At 53.2% G+C, this 26399-nt stretch overlaps 1 protein-coding gene across 1 annotated transcript in view; it reads right to left on the bottom strand.

The window, feature by feature from the left end:
* Window positions 1-25311, bottom strand: part of FAM20C (FAM20C golgi associated secretory pathway kinase) — a 71870-nt gene extending 46559 nt beyond the window's left edge. Inside the window, exons 1-3 of the mRNA XM_063089586.1 lie at window positions 23611-25311; window positions 21556-21734; window positions 10963-11041 (exon numbers count right to left, since the gene is read on the bottom strand). Of these exons, the coding sequence (XP_062945656.1) occupies window positions 10963-11041; window positions 21556-21734; window positions 23611-24203 (851 nt within the window). The 5' untranslated portion in view covers window positions 24204-25311. The remainder of the gene's footprint in view (window positions 1-10962; window positions 11042-21555; window positions 21735-23610) is intronic.
* Between the last annotated feature and the right edge of the window lie 1088 nt (window positions 25312-26399).

The following is a 26399-nucleotide window of genomic DNA, read 5'->3' as shown; positions in this document are numbered from 1 at the left end:
TTCTATAGGGTGGGGCACTGGGGAACCTTCACTTCATGTCCTGGCTGAGCCACAAGCTACTTCAGAGATTCTAAGAAGTCCCACCTTTGACTACCTGGGTTTTGGCTGGACCAGAATGATCTGCATCCCCTGGCCTGTGTTAACTCCCGATACCTTTCCCACCTCCATTTCCCAATCTATCTTAGTCCATAAGCATTGGCTTAGTGAGCCCCAGGGTACAGGAGTGACCAGCCTCAGCCCCTGGGCTGAGCCACACCGTGGACATGGGTCAAGCACAGAGCATGGGGAGGAGTCAGAGCTGCAGGGAGGCTACATAACGTCCACATCTGCTCAGACCCCTGCCACCCTCCCTCAGGAACCAAACTCGGAATTTGGAGGTTCCCTTCAGCCCCAGCTGGGCTGTTGCTTATGGAGACATTTGGCAGTCACATGATAGTGTCAAAGGGGCTACGACTGAGAGCTCAATGAGGATTAACTGAGATCGGGGGCACTCTGCACAGCACCGGACAAAGTCCATGAGGGCAGGGGCCATGGTGGAGTCAGGTGGCCTCCAGGATGTGAGCACTAAAAAGGGGTGCCAGTGGCTGGGGAAGGGGATAAGACCAGGCCAGTGGGGTAAAGAGCTGCCAGGATGGCCCAGCGACACTGTTCATGCTTAAATCCCACATCGGCTCAGGGAGAAAAATAGCCAGAGTGATTGGACTTGAGCTGCCCAGTTACTGTGTCACAGAGTGTCCTACTGTGTCACAGAGTGTCCTGCTGTGTAGCTCATGTGACCCCATTTTATAGATGGGGACATTGATGCCCAGGGATGTTTGGGAGCCTGCCCTACTGCCCACACATCCACCCTACAAAGCATCTGAGGGGCCCGGAAAGTGATGGCAGCCCCAGTCCCCTCTGTACAGGATCCAACACGGCTTATCTAACAGGAACATCGATAGAACATCAATTAAAGAATGTGGCCACATCTTCTTCTCACAGGAGATATGCACGGTGGAAGCCACAGCCTTTCCTGCTCTAGGGGCAGCGACTGCCATCTGGCCAAAGCAAAGCTCTTTAAATCCTCTCTTCGTAAAAGTGACAAGTGGACACGGTATTCAATGGTGCAAGCGTGGGGCCTGGGTCATTATCAAGCCCTCTTTCTCTCTAATATTTTATATGCTTCACTCTCCCCAGATGCCTGGGCTGCCACATGGCCATGTGGGAACCACGAAAAACCTGCCCAATGGCACCTCTGCCTGTCCAGATGCTCAGCCGTGAGGGAGGAGCGGGAGGAGGCGCCAGGGAAAGCCTGCACCTCCCCAAGGCCTCATGCATCAGGCAATTGTCTGTCATCAACGGCCACTCCTGGGACACTTAATCTCTCTCTGAGGACAAGTTCATTACTTCAGGCACACCTGCCCTGTGCTGGCCCCAGAGCAGCACACACAATGGAGTCTCAGAAAACGGGCTCCCCCAGACCTGCTCACGACAGCCAGACGAGGCTCTACAGTGAAAGGGGCACCAGGGTGGGTCTCAAGTGCATGTGGAGCCTGCACTGGACCACTGTCACTAACCTAGAAGCAGGGATGGAAGCCAGGGACAAGGACCCCAGGAGGTGCTGTTGCAGTATCTGACCTAAAATAATGCCCCCGTGGATGCCAGTCCTACAGAAGGTGGGAGGTCAGTACAGGCGCAGGCTGTGGTTAAAGGCTCTTGGCTTCTCACTGGCCTCGGCAGCCCTAGTGCACTGTCCCCCACGTGGCCTGAGGGCTCCAGGGAAAGCTGACACCAGGCACCCCTGAGTCCTGAGCTGCACCTGCTCACCCCATGGGGACAACCAGCCGCCACACTCCCCTTGTGCCCCTCTGCTGGGTGAGGGAGATGCCAGGCCGTGGCCTCAGAGCTATGCCTGGGCCATGGGGGTCTACTCAGATGAGACAAGTCACCTCTTCGAACCAGTAAGATATGAGGATGAGGCTGTCTGTGGCGGACCCCGTTCTCCTGCCTTTCGTTCCTCCTCCCGGCTCACACTAGACTGCCCGGGTGGGACATGCTCTGTCAGACCCCAGAAGGAGGGCTCGGGTTTCTGCATCTAGAAAGGCTTTCCGTATCCTGCAAGTTTTTCTGCAGCTGCCTCTGTTTATGTATCTTGGCTGTGGGGAATTCCTGGGCCTCAGAACAGCTGTCCACAGACGGTTTCTCTGGGAGACACAGATACACACACACATATATGTTTCTATTCTTTGCAAAAGGAAAGAAAATGGATGGCAGGGGAGGCCCTGCAGCCCACGGGACCCGTGACTGAATTTTAGTCCCAGATGCTGGGCCAAGGCCTGGCCCAGGAGAAAACAGGGAAAATCAAGGGAGGTGGGTGGGAACTTTGCCCCAGGCACCAAAGCCCTGCTTCATGGCAAACATGAAACCAATCAGAGTATTTAAGTCCCTGTCACCAAATTGTGGTGCCTCCAGAGATTCCCAGCCGGGTAGGAACAGGGAGCATGAGAGTCTTCTCAGAAAAGATTTTCCCAGACCCGCTATCAAAGATTCAGGGCTCCAGGCTGGCCTTTCTCAGCTTCATGTCTCCCAAAGGGCCTGAAACCAAAAGTCAGGGACCCTGGACTCTTGCCCTGGCCTGCTGCCTGCTCGCTGTTTATGTTTAAACTGAGCCTCAATTTCCTCCTCTGTGAAGGAGAGTTGATAATACAAATAACACCTATACCTAGGTGGTTGTAAAGGTCATATGACATGATGCACACTAAAAAGCTCTCAGTTCTCTGCAGTCACCCAACTACCTACAGCCACCCAATTACCCACAGCCACTCAACTACCTACAGCCACCTAATGCATATTTGTTCTTGATCTAATCTAATCTGTCTTTGTACAACATACAGAAAAAAAGTCCCACAGGGTGGGACGGCAGGTGTTTGAGGGTGAATTGATTAACAGTAAAAACTGAAACTGTTCACTATTTGTCAATCCAGGCAGATGTTCAGTATACGTGAAATATATGTCTTTCTTGGATGTTGTAATGGGTTGATTGTGTTCCACAAAAAGATATGTTGAAGTCCTAACCCCCGGAACCTCAGAATGTGGTCTTATTTGGAAACAGTGTCTTTGCAGATGTTATCAGGATAAGATGAGGTGATACTGGATGAGGCTGGGCCCTAAACCCAGTGACTGGTGTCCTTATGAAAAGAGGAGAGAATGCAGAGACACAGGGAGAGGAAGGCCACGGGACGAAGGCAGAGACTGAGTGATGCATCCACAGGCCAAGATCACTTGGAGCCACCAGAAGCTGAAGGAATCAAGGAAGAATCCTCCCCTAAAGCCCTCAGGGGGAGCATGACCCTGCTGACACCTTGATCTCAGACTTCTGGCCTCCAGGACAGTGAGAGAATAAATTTCTGTTGTTTTAAACCATCCAGTTTATAGTAATGTATTTCAGCAGCCCCAGGAAAAGGATACAGGTAAACATAGCTGTAGAACTCAATTGTTATATGTTCAGGAATTAATAAATGAATCTACATTTTAATGACAACAAAGACAGTCGTGTTTCTCTGGCTCATGCCTGCTTTGAAGTGTAAGTGGGTAAGCAGGGACGGACACAAATGGCACCCCAGCTGCACTGTGAGGTCGGTCGCTGCATGGTCTGGGGGTGACAGGCTGGTTCTGACCCAGCTCCTCCTCCTGCCCCCCTGAGCTTCTGTTTCCGCATCCATAAGGTCTTTGGGTACCTGCAGCCTCCTCTCAGGGTGCCTGAGGCACCTCTGTGAGCTACTCGAGCACTGGGCTCTGCACAGGGCCTGGTGCCTGTAAACCGGTCTGTTGTGGATACTATTTGGATACCCATGACCTCAACCCTCTGCCTTCAGGTCAGGTGGGCAGTTCCTTACAGGAACTTTCCCTGATCCCCAGCTTTCCCCAAGCTAAGGATCACAGGCTCTCATTAAGCCAGACTCCAAATGACCCATTTCAATTTCACTGAGCCTGACCAGCAGGTTTTTCTTCTTTTTTATTTTTTGCAAGCAGGGCCAGATCTGTAGGACATCAGCAGTTATGATTTTCAATATTGGTATTACCCTTGTTGCTAAAGTTTTTCCCCTTGAAGTTTCCACAGGCACAGCTGTGTCTTTCTTTCCTCAATGTCTCTGAAGACGCTTTCAATCCCAAACCATGTACAGGCACAGAAGGCATCTTAGCACTGAGGAAACAGTTATGTTGGAGACCTTTAAACCCACCTGGCCAGCACCAAGGAGTGCTGGGCTCTGTGGCTGCAAAGTGATCAAAAGCAGACAAGCTTCCACAGCCTCAGAGCACCCATTCTCTGCAGCTCTTTACAAGCTGCTCACAGCTGCTCTGCTCTAAATAGCCACCACTCAAGTGCACCAAATAGTCCTCTTCCGGTTAATGTTTAGAAGTGAAAACTTAAAACCCAAGAGCGCCCAAAAATGGTGAAAGAGCAAGGATTAACTCTGGGGAGGGAACCGCAGTCAATCCATGGAGCTCCCGCCAAATCTACCACTCAACTCATTACTGAGAATCCATGACCTTCACTCTCCTGATATGCAAAGGTCTGGGAAGGGCAGAGACCCTCAGTCTCATACTCCTGCCTCGTATAGCCGTAAGGAAACCAAGGCTGGGAGAAGGGCAGTAAATTTGAGAAGGCTGCATAGCAAGAGAGTGGCAGCCCCAGGACTTGACCTAGCATTGTTCCTCTACGCTTCAGGCACCATATGTCCAAGTGGGCCCCTGAAGGCCCCCAGCCACCCAGGCCAAAGCTTCCAATCCCTCAATGCCCACCACATCCAGGCACACCAGACCCAGCAGACGTGCTTCTCCTGATGTCTCTTAACTCCATCCTCTCCCTCCATCCCATGCCATCATCTCACCTGACACCTGACATAGCCCCTCCATCCATTCTGCACAGCAACAGGAAGGAACAGCCTTGCCAGCCCCCCTGACGACTGCTCCTAGGAAAAAATCCAAACACCCAGGCCCCACATGCCCTCAGGATCCAGCCTCTGCCACCTCCCGGCTGCTGTGCCTCATCTCCCCCACAATCTGTGTTCAGGCCCAGAACCCCGCAGCATAGCTTTCTGCAGTAATTGATGAGCTCTGCATCTGCACTGCCCGATATGGTACCCCTAGCCATGTGGACCACCAAGCACTGGAAACACGGCTACAGAGATGAAAGGGCTAAAGCTTAATTTTATTTCATTATAATTAACTTCAATTTAAATAGCCACAGACTGTGGTCAGCTGCATTAGAGTCCATTGTATTGGACAGTTCAGCCTCTATCCTGGTGGAAGCTGTTCAGTCCTAGAATATGACACCTTCTCTGATTTCAGGGCCTTTGTCCAGGCTGTTCATCCGGCCTAGAGATATCTGACCTTCACACTCACCCTGAGGCCTCAGCTGAGGATTGCTTCTGAGAAACCTTCCTGGCCACCCACCAAGCATTACCACTGTGGGCTGTCCTACTCCTCCCCAGCCCCAAACCTTCTCAACGGCAGCGGGAACCTGTTACATGCTCATATCCCCTGACCATTGCTTTTTCTGTCATTCCTTCTGTGCACATCTATGGATTGCCAGTTACAAACCAGGCCCTGCATTGCTGGGGCTACTTTGATGGACTGGACATACGTTGCTCCATGTCCCCCACCGAGCAGCAAGAGAGTATGGTGGTGAGGAATGTTCAGGGAGTGCCTGGAGTAGGGCCTCCCTATCCCACCCATCCAGAGGTCAGAGCCCCTGAGGCTTCTCCAAGAGTATCGGGTCTAAGTCATCTGTATTCCAGCGCTCGGCGCAGGGCCAGGCCCAGGAGCTCGCTAAGGGTTTGTGGAATGGCTAGATGAATATTTCCGCCAGAGGCAGTCATGGCCAGTGTCACGGGCAGCTATGGACATGACTGAAAGTTTCCTTTCCTAGAAGTATGTTGAAATTTGCTGCAAAGAGCCTGTGCTGTTTGCTGGGTCTGCCTACCCCCATCCCCACCCTTGCTAAACCACGAGGTCTTTGCAGCTTCCTTCAAGAAGTATGGTGTCCTGTCTCCTAAACCAACTCAATAGAATTTAGACCTGGAAGGGGCTCCACACCTCTTTTTACAATGGCCTTGTTGGCAGATGGGTAAACTGTGTCCCAGGGAGGGGAAGGTATGGCCACGTTGGCCTGCTGCTCTGTGGATCCACTAGTGTTTCCAAAAGCCAGACCCTTTCCTGCTAACTTTGCCAAGTCCAGGCATCACCTGCACCACTATTTACCTAACGTATATATCTTTTCAATATTAAAACTTAAATACTACACCAAAAGCACAAGCAACAACCAAAAATAAATAAGCTGGATATCCTAAAAATTAAGAGCTTGTGCTTCAAAGGACACTACTTTTGTGATAACAGTCTTGAATCCAGGATATATAAAGAACCTTAGAATTAACAACAAAAAGACAACCCAGTTAAAAAATGGAAAATGCTCTGAACAAACATTTCTCTAAAGAAGATATACAAATGGACAACAAGCACATGAAAATATGCTCTGCACCATTAATCATTAGAGAAATGCAAGTCAAAACCACCATGAGACACCACTTCACACCCACTAGGATGGCTGTAATCAGAAAGACAGATAATAACATGCTGGCAAAGATGTGGAGAAATTGGAACCCTTGTACACTGTTGGTGGGATTATAATATAGTGCAGCTGCTGTGGAAAACAGACTGTCAGTTCCTCAAACGGTTACACATGATCCAGCAACCACTCCTAGGTGTATATCCAAGAGAATTGAGAACATGGGTCCACACAAAAACTTGTACATAAATGTGCAAAGCAGCATTATTCATAACAGTCAAAGAGTGGAAACCCAAATGCCCATCAACTGATGAGTGGATCAACAAAATGTGGTCTAGCCACACAATGGAATATTATTCAGCAATAACAGGGAGTAAAGTACTGATACAGGATGCAACTTGGATGAATCTCGAAAATACATTAAGTGAAATAAGCCATTTATGAAAAAATACATATTTTATGAAAACGTTCATATTGTATGATTCCATTTATATGAAAATCCTGAATAAGTAAATCCGTAGAGAAAAAGAAAGGAGATTAGTGGTTGTCAGGGGCTGTTGGGTAGATTGGAGGGGACTGAGGAGTGATGTAAGGGATTTCTTTCTATAATAATGAGAAAATGACTAAAATTGACTGTGGTGATGAATGCACAACTCTAGGAATGTACTAAAAGCTACTGAATTGTAGACTTTACGTGCATGAATTGTACTGTATGTGAATTATATCTCAATAAAGCTGTTTAAAAAAAAAAAAACTTAATTACTTACTTTAATCTAACTCTAAAGCAAGAATATCCAAGAGCTCACGGGCTAAGGTGCTAGTTACATGTGTTTCGATGTTTATTTAAAATAAAGAACCTATAAACTAAAACTTTAAGTGGTCACCCTCATGCCACATACATTACACTTTGCAGGATACCTGGGCCCTACTCCCACCCTCTCAATTTATATACTGTAAGATCTCAGAGGAAAAATGTTGTGTCCGTCTAATTAATTCATAATATTGTACTGAGAACTTATGAGCCATTATGAGCTCATAGAAGAAAGTCCTTTCTTAAAGAGAAATACTAATTGTGGGTTTTAATTTCTTAATGCTATGGTCGTGAACCACAGCAGTTTTCATATTCAAACCACAGCCACTGGGGAACAAGAAATGTGCAGGCAGACGTCCCCCCCAGGCCCTGGGCACGGCCCTCGAGGTCACTGGGGGAGCTGCCGGCCACCAGACCACAATCAATGACCGACTCAGGCCTTGGTCGGTGGAGGAGAGGCCCGGGTGCCAAGAAAGGCCAAGATCTGATGTAGGGAGGAGCAGGAAGAGGACCAAGCTATGTCGGGGTGAGGGGATAATGTCAGTGGTTTGTGAAACGCTGGCACCCGCCTGCTGGTGTGGGGTTCCCACCTCTGCCTTCATCTCCCCCATGCACACTGTGAGAAGAAGGCACTTGGGCTGGCCTGAGGATGCCCACAGCTTTGAACACATCCCTTCCCTTTCCAGGCCTCAGTTTCCCCAACTGCTGCAGGATTCTGAACTCTGTTTCCACGGTTACAGTCTAACCAGCCTCAGTCTTCCCACTCAGCCCACACTTCACACAGGCCTCTACCAAGTGCTGGCACTGCCCTGTCCCACACTGCCCATCTTTGGCCTAGGCCTCAGACAAGCCAGAGAGGCAGGATCCCCACAAATGGGCTGGGAGTTCCAAGTTCCGAGTGAGGGGAAGGGGTCAAATGGGAACTATGGGAGCTTTCCAAGGGGGCTCTGGAGCTGGCTCTCCCATTTATGAGCTACTGGACCACAGCAGTTCACCTGACCTCTGAGCTCAGCCCCTCATGTGACCATGGAGGGGACGGTGACAGAGCCCACCATGGTGGTAGGAGAGGGGGTGGCTGGTAGGCAGGGCACCCTGGGCGTAAGGGGACTCTGGAGGCTTGGGTCCGACCTCAAGCAATCTATCCTACTTCTCCAAGCATAGTTCCCTCATCTTTCCATGGCAGTAAAACAAAACAGAAAGGTTTACTTACATAAACCCTTAGCACAGAGCCTGGTCCACAGCTAGTAAATGCTCAAGAAATGCCAGCGATTGAAGAGCCTGGCAGAGGAGCAGCTCATTAAATGTCATTGTTATGGTTGTTGTCATTACTAACCACAGTTGTACATTCTAACTCCTCAAAGACCTGGAACTGAGTCTCGGGGATTCACAGGGGCTCACCCAGGGACAGGAGGAGACCTGGAATCCAGAATCACTCTCTGCTCCCTACTGGGAGTCACGGGGGGGGGGGGGGGGGGGGGGGGGGCCTGAGTCCATGCGACTTAACCCCTTGTAACTTGCGGGTGACAGAGACCACTACTTCCAGCCTCCTCAGGGACTCCCAAGCAGCTCTGACTGTACCTTGACACATTTTGCTCAACCGGAAAATGCACCCACCAGAGAGAGGCATAAATCTGTCCCTCGAAGCTGGTGCCTGTGCCCTTGAAGCACAGCTGAAGGGGAGATGGAGACATTGTCATTTTCAGCTATTGTCCCCAGATTCCAGTAATTGTCAGTAAAGGGCCTGCCTCGCAGCGGCCTATCCGAGCCCATTTGTCACCTGCCCCCCCCCCCCAGCTACGCACAGCAATGTTATGATAATGAGGGGCCTTAAAATAGCCTCCTTTACATAAGCCCAAGAATCTCTGAGAGGCTTTGATCTCAGGATCTCAATCTAAGAAGCAGCCCAAGGAGGCCAAGGGGCCTGCACCAGGCCCCACTCCCCTCCAGCTATGCAGGTACTTCCTGTCTCGCTCAGCAGGGCTGGGGATGCGTGACCCAGGCTGGCCGTCCACAGCCCTCACAGTTATACAACGGGCAGCATCCAGTCGTCCACTTCCTCTCAGGCCAAGCCCACCGCAGCTCCCTCCTCAGTGCAGACACTCATAAGGAGATAATGAATTTCACTTCCATGCACAGAAACGGGAGGGAGTGTCCGTGCTCACACAGCCCGGACACAGATACAGAGTGGCCCCACACCATGTGGTAGGAAGCGAGGACAGTCACTCCATCCCACACCAGCAGCCAATCGCTCCAGACCTTTCCACTCTCCTGGTTTCTTTTCAACTTCTGTGAACAGCATTTTCTCAGACTTGTGTGAAGGGGTAATGCTCTCAGCCCCAGGCTCCAGGCAGCCCTAGATCTGAGGCAGGCCAGGTGGATTCTTGGGGAAGCCCGGGGCAGGCCCAACTTTCCCTCTCTTGAGTCCATCCAGGACATCTGTCCAGAGAAATGGGACACCCAGAAACTAAGCCCGGCTACAAAAATACGCCTTCAGCGGCAAGTTGCAAATTAGAGTTATATTGCTTGATGTGCAAGGTATTTTAAATGCTTCTGAATTAGTCACCATCATTTTTTAAACTAGAAGATTAAAGAGAAAAAAAAAATTCATAGTTCTACTTTATCTTGAAAATTAGAAATCAGGCCAAATGGCCAAGATCTGGTGAACCACCAGACAGCTGTCCCCTTCCAGTGGGACCCATCCTCTGCAGCTTGCCACAGTCCCTGCCCAGCCCAGCAGCCTTACTCACATGACTTGCATGTCCTCATGGGCATTTGGGTGTGCAACCCATGCTTTAAACACCACGAAATCTCTCTTGCCAGTGCAAAAATGACCTTGTGTGGGACTAACAGAAGATGGCAGAACAACCTTGGATGGCTCAGGGTATCCAACCTCCATGATCATCAGAGTGGATGTCACAAACCACAGGTGCACATCCTGAATTTCCTGGGGTGGTATAGCTTTCAGGTGTTCCTTCTCCACCACCCCCACAAATTTTCATGTGCCACAGAGTCCTTCAACATTGATTTTGGTGACAAAGTTTCTATTTTATCTTGAACAAGGCAGCCTGTAGTCAGTGGGCCAAATCCTGCCCACCAAGTTTTATTTGGAACTTCCCCATCATTTACATGTTACGTATGGCAGACTGAGTAGCTAAGACAGACACCATATGACCTGCAAAGCCTGAAATAGCTACTACTCTTTGGCCCTTCATAGAAAAAGTCTGCTGCTCCTTAGTAGTGCAAGAAAGGCACTGAAGTCACCTCTTTAGAGAGGCATCCTTTGGAGTCCACAATCCAGGTTCCTTGTTTAAAATACAAGTGCTTATTCTCACATGGGTAAGAATGACCCACGTGTAGGTTTTCAACTGTATAATAAGGGAGGCAGTGGGGAGGTCATGGGAGGGGAGAAGAAGTGAGGGTCCAGGTTACCCTTGTTGTCTGTTTTGCCATGGTGGGGCAAGTGAGATGGTAACCCACAGTTCACCCCAAAACGCTTCTGGGAGGAAACACAGCCCTTCCCACCAGAAGCTTAGTGCCAGCATGGGCTCCAGCATGGGCCCTCTCCAACCTCGCAACCCAAATCCCAACAAGCCTTGGCACTTACTTCATGGGTTTGAAGAGTGCTTGCCCGTAATTCTGGAACGTCATGATGAGCTTGAGCTGCGTGCCCCCTGACTTCATGGCTGCAGGAAGGAGAAAAGAGAAATGGAGTTACTTGCTGCCCTCAGTCCCCTTATCCTCCCAGGTCAGCAGCGCCAGCTCCCAGCTCTAATCCATGGGCCAGCCCCAGTCCTCTGGGTGTGCTCAAGGGGCCCCATTCTGCCTGGAAATTAAGGGTTTTCTGCAATGACACTCCCATCCTGGCTGATACAGACTCCCCTCATGATAATCAGGTGTTAGAGCTGGGGGCAGTCTCTCCCATGGTGACCTACAGACAAAAGGGTCTGGCTTTTAGAAGGGATGGCCAGGTGTATTCACCTGCCAGCAACACCTCTCCCCACACACCACCCCCCATATGCACACCCATACACCCACACCTATACACACACCTACACACACACCCCACTGCTTGCCTAAGAAGAATGGCAGTCTAAGTTACTGCAACTTAGAGGACGCTTGAACAGTTAGTTTGAGGAGACCCTGAAGACACCTTAGGCTGGAGGCCCCTCTGTCATCAGAGGCAGCTCTCGAGGCTCCATGGGGACACAATGGGGGTATAGAAGCCTCCAGAAGCATCACCAGCTCAGACGGCTAAAGAATTCCAGAAAGGACCCCTCTTCCCTGACCTTGTATTTTCCTTTCACTGATGGAATAGGAGAATGGGAACTATTACAGGGTTTCCCGTACTGGGGGAGGGGTTGGCCTTGGCCTAGGGCAGCCCCATGAGTTGAGATGGCCAAAGTGAGAACCACCAGGTCACCCCAAGACATGGGGTGAGGAGGGTGTCATGGTCAGGCCAAGCAAGTGGGAGTTTGTCCAGTGCATGCAGAGGTCTTGTGCACCCACACTGGCACTGACCATGTGCTATTGTCACAGGAGTGAACAAGAGCCAGGCATCCCCACTAGAGTCTGTAAATTACAAATAGCAAGATAAATTCAGGCTGCTGAGTGCAAGAGGTAAAGATGAAATGTGTTAGAGGTGGGGGCCCTGGGGTCAGCCTCAGGAGCAGCCTCCCTGAGGAGGTGACATTTAAGCTGCTCTCTGGAAGAGGAGCAGGGGTTGGTCTGACCTCGCTGGGAGAAGTGCAGCCCGGCAGAGCAAATGGAAGTTTTGGAAGTTCCAGAAAGAGGAGGGGCTGGCACATTTGCAGCACTGACATCACAGCGGATGGGAAGGCGGTGAGAAGGGGTCTGGTGGCAATGTGTGGACCCTGTCCCCAGCTGCTGCATGGGGGTCCCACTGTGGACGGCCAATGGTAAAAGCCAGAGTGTCCTGAATGAGGGCTCAGGACCCAGGTCTGGGACTCATGAATATTTAGGGGTCAGGAAGAGGAGGAGGAAGCTGAGAAGGAGCATCGTTGAGGAGGGGGCAGCCAGGCCAGGCTGTGTGCAGGAAGCCACGGGAGGGAGTGCTAGCAGGAGGGTCTACGGAGCAGGTAAGACGGCAGTCATGTGGCACGGAGGTCCCCAGGGCCCCCAAAGGAGGCGAGGACAGGGGCACAGATGTGCCTCCCCTTTCTGGTTTCTCCTCCTGATGGGCTGCAGAGGCCGGTGTGGCTGGTCAGCACATGCATATGCTGACGAGACAGGCCATGGCCTCAGAAGGCACAGAGTGGGGGAGGCAGGCTCTGCAGGTGGAGATGGCAGGGCAGGGGGAGGAGGCCAGCACAGGGGACGGGTTACAGGTTTGGTGGAAGAAAGACCAAGGTGTTCCCTTCAGATGGGAAGAACTGCCCCAAAGGAACTGACTGCTCAGGTGGCAGCTGGCTGGAAGGGTCGGGACCAGAGGGGAAGCAGTTAGCAGCACAGGCTTTGGGGCCACTTGTCTGCTGTGTCCACAGTGGAGGGGGAACCTGGGAGTCGGGAAGGGCCTGGGTGTGTTATGGATCACTCACATGGATGCTGAATTCTCCATGGATCCCAGGAGCGCAGGGAGGACAGTGAACTAAAATCTGCATGGAAAGTCAGAGTCTCCAGCCCCGAGGTGGGTGGCCCTTTTAGGCACAAGGCAGGAAGGTTGGCACCTCCCTCAGGTGGGTAGGAGGCTAAGCTGAGCCCAATGCATCTGTGACAACAATCAGGTGGCCTCTGATGCTGACCAAGAGGCTCAGCTTCCTGTGGCTGGGCACCTTGGAGGAGTCCTCAGCTCTCTAACCTCAGTTTCCCCTTCTGTTAAGTGGGGCTCTGGATTTCTGCTCAGCCCCTTCACAGGGTCATGGTAAACATCAAAATCAAAGTAGAGAAATGCACCATCTGATCTGTCAGTGCCTCAGGCTGCTCACCTGATGGCATTCACACCCATCCTAGGACCTGTTAGGACGAAGTGGGGACAGTGCTTGTGGAGCATTTAGAGCAGCGTCGGTACCAGGTACACCCGACGTGGCAGACACACATGTGCCAGGCTCTTCAACGTTTCAGCGGCTCTCACTGCTCTGAACACACAGCCCTTGCCTGGCCGCTTGCCCTGATTCCTTGCCCCGGCCACTGTCCCTGACAACTCCCAGTGTTTGGTGGGCCCTTGACTTGAAGTTTAGCAGACTGAGGCTGAAGTCAGCTCCACCAGACTGGTGTGTGGCTTGCATCTATCACTGAAGCTCTCTGAGGCTGTGCCCTCCTCAGGAAAACAAGGGCAGCAACAAATTTCACTTCCTTCCAAAACATTGGAAATAACCTAAGTGCCTAGCGCTGGGGGCAGCTAACTTCACACGATAAAATACTATACAACCTTCTTAACTGGTACCAAAGTCTCTGTAATGACACAGCAAACTGCTTATAATTTTACTACTAAGCGAGGAGTCTTTATACTCCATGAACCATTTTCTTCCAAAAACCATGAATACAAGTGCACGGGAAAATCAGATGCACAGACAGGCGCTGAAAGCTCAGTGGTTCTCTCTTAAAAGTAGAACTACAATTTTAATATTCTATTTTTTCCCTTATCTCTGCTTTCTAAATTTCTACAATGAACATTTATTACATCTTTAGTAAGGTGAAAAAAGGAAGTGATGATTACAAAATTAGTAGCCTGATTAAGCCCTGTTTCCACTTAATAACCAAGGTCACTGGATTTAATTATTCCTTCCTGGGCCAATCGGGAATAGAACATCAGCTCTTCCCAGGGCTTGTAATCCTGGCTTTTTAAATAAAAAATATTATGCAAATTTGGTCAGTTGAATCGTTCTTGTTCTGGAGGCAAGTCCCACCGGCTCTGAGGCTCTGCTGCTCCGCTGACCCTTGTGTTCCGCTGTTTTCCACGCTCCTTCCCAAGGAGCAAATGAATAATTAGAAGTCAAAAGGCATCTCACAGTGACTGAGGACTCCAGAAACATCCTTTCTCTTGAGTGGGGACAGTATTTCCTGCCTAGGTCCACCACTCCATCTACCCAGTTGGTCTACTGCTGAAAGACATTTGGGATTCTGCTCTGAAATCAGATATAGTCTCCCTGCAAAGGCTGACACACAAGCTGTATTGAGTCACGGCAAAGGCTAATGGTGTTCATCTGGGGTGCAGACTCCCACCAGCCTGTGCACGAAGCGATTGTCTCCATTCTGCCCCTGAGGAAATGGGTCCAAGCAGGAGGTCAGGGTAGAGGGCTGGCAGGTGGCAGGACCAGGACACAGACCAGGCCTCGAGAAGGAGGGTGCTATTTGGGGTTTTCTTCTTGAAGACAGACCAAAGCTCCATGCAGTGATCCTGCTGGCCCAGGAGGCCAGGCTAGGGCAGAGGCCGTCCTGGCACACACCCACAGCCACCTCCCCAGAAGACACTCTGCACCACAAACAAGTCTCAGGTGACTCATCTGCTGAATCTCTCCCATCTACCATATTCTCCCCATCTCCGTCTGTAGCTACCACCCAAATCTCAGCCACCATCATCACATCATCGACACATGTCAGGCCCCCAGCTGCCCCAGGCCTGGCTCCTCCCATGCAAGCCCACCCAACAGGCACATGCTCTCCACGCATGTCAGAAGACGCCCACTGTCTTTCGTATCTGCTCTTCCCCTTCCAGATGCTCTCCCCTCCCCAGCCTAGCGGCCCTGCCCACCACCTGCCAGTTAATCCCATCATCTTCAAACCAAAGACAACAGTTCTGCATCTTCCCCAGCATCCCTGAGGGATCATATCCCCCAGGCATACATAATATACATTATTAACTAATGTTGATTAGTTATCATTAGTAAATACATGTTAATATGCATTAATAGCGTGCTCTATACTTTTATTTCACAATGCTTATCAGCACTATAAATTCCATAACCACAAAGATGCTCGGACACCCCTGGATTTTGCTTACTGTCTTTCTCTGGAACAAGGCACAGAATAAAAGAGACTTTAATGTCATCACCCCCTCAGAAGAATCTTAAGAGATGTTGACATTTCTTAGGAATATAAGCTTTTTATATAAAAGAAGAATGACTGTTATTTTAAAAATACTAACGGACTTGGGCACCCTCCCCAGTCTATGTGACTTTGAGCAGTCACTTAACCTCCAGGCAGCTCTGACAACCCATCAGGAATTCCCGAGGGAAGGACCAAGGGCAGCTCTGGGAAGAGAGCCTGAAGGAAAGGGGTGTGCGACCCAGAGCTGGGGGTCCCAGCACCCCCCACAGAGGAAGGAGGACAAAGAGCTAAAGACACAGGGCACAACTCTGTCCTTAGCTCCTCATGCATCAAATGCATGGGCTGCAGCAAGGAGGTCACAGGGACCAGGGGGTGACTTGGTCCTGGGACGCAGTGCACAGCCACCATTCAGCCCTCCTTCCTGAGGGAATGAGGCTGGCACCACAGTCTCCTGCTTCTAACTAGGACGCCAAACGTAAATGTCTTGACTTTTAAGTGAACTAATGCCATTTTTTAAAGACCAGTGGAGCACACAAACATGTCCATGTGTGAGACATCACCCGGTGGTCAGTAGGGGGCCTTCAACATTGCTGTCCTCAGTCACCTCGACTGTGAAGCAGGACCAACAACTGTCCTGGGATGACATCAGGAGGGTGGTCCAGCTGCTTCACAGCCACTGTCTTGTTTTACAGGTCAGAGTGAAGCACTGTTTTTCTGGAAGGTTAATGGGGATGGATGTCTGTGCTGGAAGCGAGGGCCTCCCCTGAGGAGGGCTCAAATTTGGAGAAAGTGACACTCACCAGGGAGCTTAGGTCACCCTGTTCTTCCCTATCCCACTCCACACCCCCAAGCAAAAGAGGAGTCTGCCAAGTGTCCCAGACTCTGGGCACCCACACGGAACCACTATGCCCACTGGCCTTGGGCATCTAGGGACTTGGGCCCATGGAAAAGGGCACGGGGTGTGTCCACCATCGGTTGGGGACAGGCGCCCAGGGCTGGCCGAGGAGGCTAGAACTGTGGGTACCTGTTGTGACATGAGGGGCTGAAAGAGGCCAAGCCAGGAGCCCACTCCTGCTCCAGGCCCGGCTCTGCCTGCCCTCAACTCCCTGGGAGGCCTCTGGAGGCCTTGACCTCAGAGGGTGCGGCCACATCAGCACTGCCAAAACCTTAGTCCGTCCACGCCACCCTCACATGCTCTTGCCATAACTGCCTCCAGCCTGGAATGTTCTTTATTTCATGCTCTCCTTTAAAGCAGCTCACTTTTAATATGAAAGTTATATTTACTTAAAATGGAACCTATAGCATTGCCAGAGTGGGGACCACATTCCTCACTGAAGTTAGAAGGAACATTGGTGTGAACACAATCGGGGTACACTCCCATTGGTTCTGGGGTGCTCAAGGCTGCAGCTGCTGTCTTTGTTCAACACAGAGAAGGCAGGTGTCTGGGAGGACACTGTCCTCACAGCATGGGCTCTTCTTCCTGACCATCCATCAGATGGCTGGAAAGCGAGCTGCTCAACAGGACTGAGCTATGAGCTGTCTGTTCCGTGTACCACAGGAAATCATCCTTTGCAGGTGATGGTTGTCCTTCTTTTGGGATGACTTAAGGCCCTCCAGCACTGGGGTCTTGGGCATCCGGGTAATTGGGCATCTTCAGATCTCTCTCTTTCTAGGTCAGCTGAGCCAGGCCCTGGGACTGTGACCTGTACAAGCAGTTAGGGGTGAGACTGACCTTTCTAGAGCTGGAACTGCCTTCCAAGGAGTCCTGCCTCCGACTAATTAGACAAGACATCTGTGCCCACCCCACCCCCAGGTACCCCCAGGCAGGTCCCTCACGTGGGCTGACCCAGCTGAAGGCCCTTTGTTCCTCAAAGCTCGACAGCCAATTAGTCCCAGATTCTAGCTGGATTCATTCTTCCCCTTTTGGCAAATCAATTAGTGTCGAGGACTTCTGTCCTGTGGAGTCGTCTTTCTTTGTTCAGGCACATTCTCCCAACCAGGGGCTTTGTCCCAATCTGGATGGTGCAACTGTGAAGTCTGCATTCAGGCCAGGGACTGCCTGAATCCTCAGAAGCCAGTGTGACTTCTTTTTTTTTTTAAATAAAATTCCAAGTTCAGAGTAGTTAATTGTGTCATTTATTCTTTGCATCCATAATTGTGCATGATAGCGATTTAATTATCACCGGCCCAAGCCGACAGCGCTGCATGCCTGATTTCAAGCTGAATAGAGGTAGATAATATCCCAAGACTCTTTAAAGGCAGCAACGGCCGTTACCAGGCAGCCAGGAGCCAGCTATAAATAAATCTCTGTTGGCCATAACCAGCTGTACTGTCAGCCACACAGAGCTCCATGAATTGGATCAAGTGGTTCTGAACAGGGAAGATTTAATGGAACCATTCTGAGAGAAGGCTTCAGAACCTTGCAGGCAGCATTCTCCATTACAGCAATATTTCCGGGCTCACATTTAATAGTGAGATGAATAACTGAAGGATTAAAGTCACCACCCAGGGGCTAGATGGTTGAGAGGACAGAACCCTGAGCCGGGAGCAAGGAGGCACTAACCTTGGGCAAGTCTCCCGCTCTCGGAGGCCTTGGTTTCCCTAGTTGTAGAATGGTGGTTGGAAGGCAGGGTTGGCCTTCAGAGGCTCTACCCTGCTCTGGGTCACAGCAATGCCAGGGCCCTCAGGCTGCAGACATCTCCTGTGTAGGGGCATCAGCCTCCACACCTGCCCCGTATCCCTGCCAAGTCAAGGACCCAGCCAGGGGCTGCTGTCTCAAGCAGCTAGGTTTTTGCCGCAAACCTCTGGCTGGGTGTTCATACTCAGAAGGACCCTCAGAGCAGCTGCAGCTCTGAGTCAGGTCATCCAGGGCAGCAGAACGTGGCAGACAGTGCGTGGGGCATTCTCTGGAGAGTGTGCATCCTCTGGGGACACTGCAGCCTGGCCCAGGGCAGCCCACTTGTGCCACTCCCTGCACAAGAGGAAACCTGGGCCTGGACACCTGGAGCTGTTCCCATGGCCCCCTTTGCTCACAAGTGAGGGTCTCCCACTTGCTCAGGAAGATGAGCCTTTTCACAAATGTGAACTCACCTGTGAGCATCTCCAGGCCCAGAGCAGCACGGAGAGTGGGCCCAGCGTCTAGGCTGAAGCCTTAATAAGGCATGGACACTGCCCAGCCCTGGCTTCCCTGGGCGAGGAGGCCCTGCCTGACCTGAAACGCTGCTGTCACACGGAGACCCTATCCAGCAGGTAGTACTTGGGCTCCCATCTCACCTCTTTACTTGTGTTTTTTCACTTAAGGGTCTCAATAGCCCTGTGAAGCAGGGATCATAGTCTCGTGCTCTTCTTCAAAATCTCTGGGGCAGAAGTGTTCAGGGATTTCAAGTATTTCAGATGACCAAAAGCACATGTGGTACCATGCACCTCATGTAGTGCCCCAAATGGGTGTGGGGCAGCACCCCATAATCACACACACCCCTGTGCCTCAGGGGAACATGTGAATATTCACATTTATAACTAGCCTTGACAATTTAGGTTTGGTCTCCGAATAAATTCAGTTAGAGTCAGGCTTCATTTGGATTCCAGATTTGCAAATTGGAGGTTAGAGGGTCAAAATTGCAACCACCTCTACGTTCCAGGTGAGAAAGCGGAGACACTAGAGGGGTTAATCACGCTGGCTAGTGACTGGAAGAACCCAGTTCACACCCAGACCTGCTGGGCCAGCACCTGCCTTGGCAATGGGACCCCATCTGTCAATCCATCTTCCAGCACCTGCAAAATGACTGTGAACAACACCCTGACCTTGGATGGGTACCTCACCACTAGCAACAGACCAGATTAGGACCAACTTGGCCAGCATGGTCTGGAGGGGAGAAGTGAGATCAGCTCAAGCAGCCCCCCACTAGGCAGATGGGTGTAGGACTTAATCCAGAGCACACTGTAAGGCCAAGGCCAAGCCAGGGCCTGGGGTAGGGATCCTCTGGCAAAGGGATCTGTCTACTGCACTATGACATCAGGTAGCCTAGGCACCATGCCCTGGTATAGTCAGACTAAAGGGGATGGAGGTCCCCCAAGGTGGGCATAGCTGCCTATGAGGCCCTGAAGGCCCCACCCACCCCCTCTACTGCTCTCTGAGCTCCTGGGCACAGAATTCCCTGTACCTCTGCACAGAGCAGGTGTCCCATGAGTGTTGGGAAGCTGACCAATCCCTGAGGGTTACAGTGCCAGCAGTGTCACCAAGGGCCTAGGTGGGCTTTGGAGTCATGCAGCCCTCCCACTACCCCAGATCCTACCTTTGCACATGAGGGGGAGGCCATGGAAGCATAGGGCACAAAGCACTAGTTAATATTTTACAGGCTTGGTCACATTCACATCTCATTCTGTCCTCGCAGTGTTCCTGAGCAGGGTGAACCCATTTGACAGATGGGGAAACTGAGTTGGAGGGAAGCCACAGAGGATGCTCTTTGATGTGAGCACTGCACTTCCCTAAAACCTTTTCAAATTGTGAAACACTGTTCTCATTTCCCACCCTTCTGCGAAAAAAGGGTCTCCTCACCCTCCTCCTGGTGGAGGCCAGTTCCTCTCCACTCTCCTGGGCTTGTCTGCCTGGCATCTGAAGCCCTCGTCCTTCCTCAGTGTCAGAGAGGCACAAGTGCATCTGTCTTCCTGGGACTGCAAGGTCCACAGAGGTAGCAGGTAAGTCTTGTTGAGGTTGGATTCACCCTCAACTCCCTGCTACCCAGGAAGGGGGCCGGAAATGCAAGAGGTACCCAACAAAATCTGCTGAATGGATGAAATAGTTGGTCAATGCACTTGATATTTCTTTAACAGACACACCTACTCTCAGGAGTGAACAGGACATGCCAGCTGTTGCATAGTCCCTGCTCCCCAGCACAGTTCAAAGCCCCCTGGACTCCTGCAAGGGGCAGGAGGAAGATGAGCTTCTCACAGGGAGTCCTGGGGTGGGAGGAGGCATTCAGATTCCTCCTGGGCAGCCAGGGAGTAGGGACGAATGCCATCAACTCTTTCCAGGCAGTTTTCTTTCACCAGGGTGAGCTGATCACGTAGTGGGGAGGAAACCGCAAGTTCTCTCTTCCCACTGCAAGGTGGGTGCCCAGCAAACAGCTCAGCACCCAGCAGAGAGAGCCAAAAATAGCCTCTGAAGAAGAATTCTGGAAAACCCACTGGCTAGCATCATAGGCAACACCTAATTCCCCTGTATCAGCAACTAGACAGAACCTTGGGTTATCGGAACCCTTTCAGCACCAGAATTGCTTTCAAGACACACATGAAGATAGTGCTTGGAACTGCTGGCCCCACAATATGGTGAGAAGGTCTCCCCCAACCCACCCATGGCTGTGTGCATCCAGGGAGTCTCCCTGCAAAGCCCTGGGGAGCAGTTCTTCCCACCCCAGGGCCTCAGCCCATCCCCCACTGCCTCTCCAAGCCACTGGTGACTAATTGGGACCTTCACAAACAATCGCCTATAGGCCCGAGAACAATGGCACCCAACCTCCACACCGCAGAAACTGCTGCTGACACATTTTTCTGAAATCAGCAATTAGATGCCCTTTTTTGTCCGATTCAGCAGATCACAAAGTACTTGGAACCATCGCCTTCAAACTACTCCTTCCCGGACAGAGGGGATCCCTGCTTACTGCCTGTCACTGTGAAACTGCAAGAGAACCTTGCTGAGCTCTGATGGAGAGCTGGTTCAAAACCACAAGCAGCAGCCTCCGCGGTTCTCATTTGTGTCTCCCCACCGTGCCAGGTAGTGAGCCAGAAAAGCAGAGAGGCCTGTGCACAAGGCTCATGAGGGAGGGGTTGCAGCCAACAGGGCCTCCTTTATCTCTGGAGGGGAGGACCTTGTGGTGTGGTCAGCACCCCTTCTGAGGACCACCTCCAATGAGAAAGCAGAATGCAACAAAAGGGCTGCTGTGGTGTCTCTCACGTGCTTGCTCACCTTGCAACAGAACAGCAGCTCATCTAAGAGCATGTAAGGCATCAGTCTCTCCTTCAGAGGCCTTGCAGGCTCCTCAGCCTCTGAGGCTGCTGATGAAAACAGCAGGAGGTAACGCTCCAGCAATGAGCAAAGGCTTCTCAGAGCTCTGTAAGAAAAGCCAGTGCGAGCAGCCCTGACACCATCTCACACCAGCACACAAACGACCGTCGGATGCACACCAAGGGCACCTACCCACACTGGTTATCTTCTGAGAGCTGAGATCACGCAGCAGGGCTTCAATTGCTGGGTTCTGTCTGGAGTACAGCTCGTATCGGTTAATGCCAATGTGGAATTTGAGCCAGTTGGGATAGGAGTCCACGGCCGCCTCCCCAGTGGGTAGGAATTCTTCACCTTCAGCACCTTCATGTGGCCTATAGAAAAGGAAGATGACCCAAAGTCAACAAGAACAACAAAAGAATACAGTTCTTGAGAAAGAAAAAGAAAAAGAAAAAGTTCTGGAGGTGGTCATCAAAGCCAAGGTTTTTAACCCAAATTTTCAAATAAATGCAGATCTATCAAAAGGTGCGGTGGGTGCCTCTGCTCAAAGATGGCCCTGCAATGTCTGTGCTTTCTTTTGTGGCTGTTGTTCTACCAACTAATAACACATCTAACCGCCTATAATTCTTATTTACTTTCGGGAGACGCCACAGACAGCTATAACTACAGCAAGACTAATCCCAGAACGTCAGCGCTATCCCCACCGCGTCTGTCCTGGGGTCACCACAACTGCCCGACAAGCATGATGTCAGCTGGGGGTGGGAGGGGCTGTCGGCTCTTCCTGGGAGCAGAGGAGGGAACCTATCATCGACCCCAGATTGCCTGAAAGTTACAGAACAGACACACCCAGTCTGTCAGAAACCTTCCCTGGGCTCTCTGCTTTTGTTCCAACAACCAGGGGTAGGAATGATGCAAGAGGCTAAATTTGATTTTAATGCGAGCAGTCACGGGTGGAGAGAGAGGAAACAGGCAGCCACCTTCTCCAGCCCAGGCTGAAATTGAGGACCTGCCACCCACCCAGCCTGTCCACTCATCTCTGGGGCCCAGGGGCCAGTCTGGAAGAAGGCAGACCCTCTGCCTGCCTGCTGGGCTGGAGGGAGAAGTGGAATTTGTCTCAACTCTAATTCGCCTGCAGGTGAGGCCCTTTTGGCCCCAAGTTCTGTCCTACAACGGGGCAGGAAGGGTGGGCTAAAAGTCTCCCAGAAGCCACCTCCCCGACTGCTTCCTCGCTCTGGGCTGCCCATCTCTCCCCATGGAGGGCCACAGGCCCAGGGCCACTGGTCTGATTCTCAAGTTTCTGAGCACTTCCTTGAACCTGGCCAGCAGACAAAGCTCAGAGGCCACCAAACAGCCCAGCATGGTTAGACAGAAAACACTAAGCCTGGTCATATTTCAGGGAAGAAAAGCTTTTCATGACATGTTTGGAAGCCTGGCCTTTCCCCTCTGTTGCTTGGGTAACCTTTTGCAGGTAGTTATTTATTCTGGACTTGCTGGTAGTTAATATTTCACTACTCTGGATAGCCCCATCTGCTTTACGTGATTTTTGTGGCTAAGGGAAGGGCCTTGGAGGGGGAGTGAAGGGGTTTAAACCAGGACAGTTTAAAAAGACACTCCTGGGGCAGCTTCTCGCCTTTTAGAAAGCCGCCACCCCTGTGCAGCCAGCGTGGTTCCAAGGGCGGCCTCGGTCCACACCCTTGCTGGGAGGGCCCCTTTGTTACACCTCTTTGTTGCCAGCACACTCCTCTGCTAATTTTGTTCTCAGCGACTGATTTTAAAAGACTCGCTAGGCACATCCAGACCTTCTCAGAGGTGTCCGCCCAGAACAACGTCACCGAGTAACTGAAAGCCGGGCAGCCCGGCACCTTCCCAGGGAAAAGCGACTCTCACTCACGCACGAACTCATTCATTCATTGCCTGACTCCATTTCCCAAGCCAGTGGCCAGGGCTGGCCAGCACTTCTTTCTTGTAAATGGGGTACCGACACTCCCCCGGCTCCGTGTATCCAGTCTGCCTTGCACACCAGTGCAAACCACCCAGCAGTCCTTCTCAAGGAGGAAGTCATTCTGGAGACAAAGGCAGTGCCCAGAGCAAGAGGCGGCTGCCCCGCCCCCAAAAGCTCCCCTACTCGGGGCCACTTTGACAGGGATCCCACCCTCCTGGGGTCCCTGAACCTCGGTACGCTGTGCCTTGGGTGTATGGCTCCCTTAGGTGTGGGGACCTGCCAGTCCCCACTCACCAGTCCCCACTCACCAGTCCGGGTTCTCCGCTGCCTTGGGGTTGAATCTGATGTCGCTGTTCACATTAAACAGGACGTCGTCCTCCGTTAGCGGCGGAACAGCGATCCGGTAGAGTGGATGTTCAAACAGCCTGGCCAAAAGTGAGCCGTCCCCGCTCGGGCCAGGGGGCGGCGCCGACCGACGGGGGCCGGGGTCTCGGAGCAGCGGCCGCTGCGCGGGGTCGCGGGGTCGCGGGAGGCCGTGATCCTGCCCCCTCAAGGCGCGCTCGGCCGGCTCAACCACGGGCGGCAATTTCTCTAGCGAGTGGGACGTGAGGTTGGAGGAAGGGTCGGAGCTAAAATCCTGCAGGATGCGCAGCGTGTGCTTGTTGGGCCAGCCCGCGTCGCCGGCGGCCGGGGGCTCCCCGGGGCGGCCCCGCGCCTTAGCCCAGCCCTGCGGCGCCGCCTCGGCCGCGGGCTGCGCGCACGAGCAGCCGGGCTCCCCCGAGGGCCGCGCTGCGCGCCGCTCCAGCTTGGGCAGCAGATCCAGCACAATGTGCAGCGCGCAGGCCAGCAGGAACACCATCAGGATGAGCACGCGGAACCTGCGCACCAGGATCATCTTCATGGCCGCGCGAGTGAGCGGGGCCCGGGGCTCCCAGAGGGCGCCCCTCTAGCCTCGGCTTGGCACAAACACGGCCCCGCCTCTCGGGTCAGGGTCCATTCGGCGCCTGGACAGCTACCAGCTCCGGGGCTGTCCCCGGACCCGAACAATGTGTAGGGCGCCCCCCTCCAAAACGCCGGCTCTCTGGGCCATCCCGGGGCCGTTTCCTCTCGGCCTCTCGGGAGCGGCCGCGCCTTCAGCGGTCGGGCTCAGTGGCCCTTGTCCGCGGACCTGGGGGCGCGGGGAACAGTGGATCCGGTAGTAGGGGTCGCAGCCGGGAGAGGCCCGGTGCACACAGCAGCCGGCGCGGGTCTCCGGGGCTGCGGCCGCGCTCATCAGGCGTGCAGGGGTCCCACGCGGCTGCCCATCCCGGCCGGGGCGCGACGGGTCGGGGACGGTGGTGGCGGCCGCGCGACGCTATCGGATACACAGCGCGGTCCTCTCCGCGGGCTTCGTGGGCCGCGCTAGTGGCGGGACCCGGCGGTCGGAGAAGGGGCGGCTCCTTCGGGCAGGGCTCGGCTGTCTCACGCTGTGGTCCCGGAGATGGGGGACCCAGAGGGCGCGCAGCCGAGCGGAGAGGAAGGGGCGGCAGGGGGGAGCGGGCTGGGGGCGCACGGAGCGGCCGGAGAGTCCCCGGGCAGGTGCAGCAGCCGTCTCCGGAGCGCAGCGCCCGCACGGCCGAGCCTCTCGGCGCCCCGCGCCCCGGGCGCGCAGATATCGGAGCGCCGCGGAGCCGCCCCCCGCGTCAGCGCCCACAGATTGGCGGAGCCGCAGCCCCGCGAGTCACGGCTGGGCCCGGGCCGGCTCCGCTCCCTCTCTTCTTTCTCCTCCCCTCGGCCGCGCCCCGCGATGCCTCTGCAGCTCCGGGCCCGCTAAGGAGAGGGCGCCTTCTTCCCGTGGTTTGCAGAGAGAAGACCGAGAGACCCGAGAGAGGAAGGCGGGAGGGCGCGGGGCCGCGCGCCTGGCTTCTGTGGCAGACGAGACGCTACGCGGCCGCTTCGGGCTCTGCCGAGATGAGCTCTCCCGCCCGGCCGCTTCTCCAAGGACCTCCGCCCGCCCGGAGCCGGCCGCCGCCGCCGCCAACTGCAGCGTCTCGGCCCCTCCCCAGGCGAGCCGAGGGCCAGAACCCAGGCCAAGTCCCTCCCCGGAGCCGCTGGGCGTCTGCGCCGCCGGATGAGCTCCCCGCCGGGCGGCGACCTTGTGCCCCACGCCCCCGTCTCGGGCCACAGCGCGCCCAGCAGAGAGCGAGGCGGAGGAGGAGGGGGCGATGGGGCCGTCGCTGCAGAAGAGGAGAGGAGTGTAATTTGGGGCCCAAATCCGGAGGGAACGCCAAATCAACGGCGAGAATCGTAGCACCCGGCTGGGGCCCCACCCCACCCAAGGGTACCACGCCTGCCCTTAACCCTGGCGGCGCCAGCGCCCCAGCTGGAGTTCCCTTAGCCTTGAATGGTACCGGTGTGGGCAGGAGGCGGCACCTTCCCCGCTTTGGGCGGGGGCTGTGTGTGTGTTTGTGTGTGTGTGTGTGTGTGTGTCTCATTTGCCTCCCCCACGTGCAAAGTCGACCACCCACACCCAGGGGAGAGGCACTTCTGCAACGTGGCCTTTTCTGCGACCACGCACCTTCTGGATCTCCAACCCTCAAGAGGGTATATTAATTAATATTCAGCCTTAAATCACAGTTAGGAAGGTAAGTGGGGGGTGGGGGGAGCAAATACATCCACTGCCAAGCACACAGGCTCTCTGCCCCCACGCCCTGCGCTTCATGTGCCTGCAAATTTCCAAAGCAGGTAGATGAAGAATCCCTCCCTAACCAGCAGCCTCCCTAGCAGGATTTCCCTAGCTTCTGCCTGGGGATGAGGGGACCAGGGTCCAGAGCCCCCTTCTTTTCCATTCACTCACTTGCTGTGTTATCTAGGCCTCACGCTGCTCTCTCTGGGCCTTAGTTTTCTCTTATGTGAATTAAGGGCATTGGGCACGTTATTCCTGACATGTAGGAGGTGCCCACTGGATACTTGATCAGTGAAGAAGAGGAATCCTAGCCCAGCTGGACAGCGAAATAGATCTCTCTTAGGCTGTTTGAAATAAGTGAAAGGGCCAAGTTCAGCCCTCCTAGAGCTGGAGGTTGTGTTGGGGTGGGGGGCAGAGACTAGATGGTGAAAG

This window comes from Cynocephalus volans, chromosome 3 (assembly GCF_027409185.1).
Source record: "Cynocephalus volans isolate mCynVol1 chromosome 3, mCynVol1.pri, whole genome shotgun sequence".
Classification (NCBI taxonomy): Eukaryota; Metazoa; Chordata; class Mammalia; order Dermoptera; family Cynocephalidae; genus Cynocephalus; species Cynocephalus volans.
This window is presented reverse-complemented; position numbering and strand designations above follow the sequence as displayed.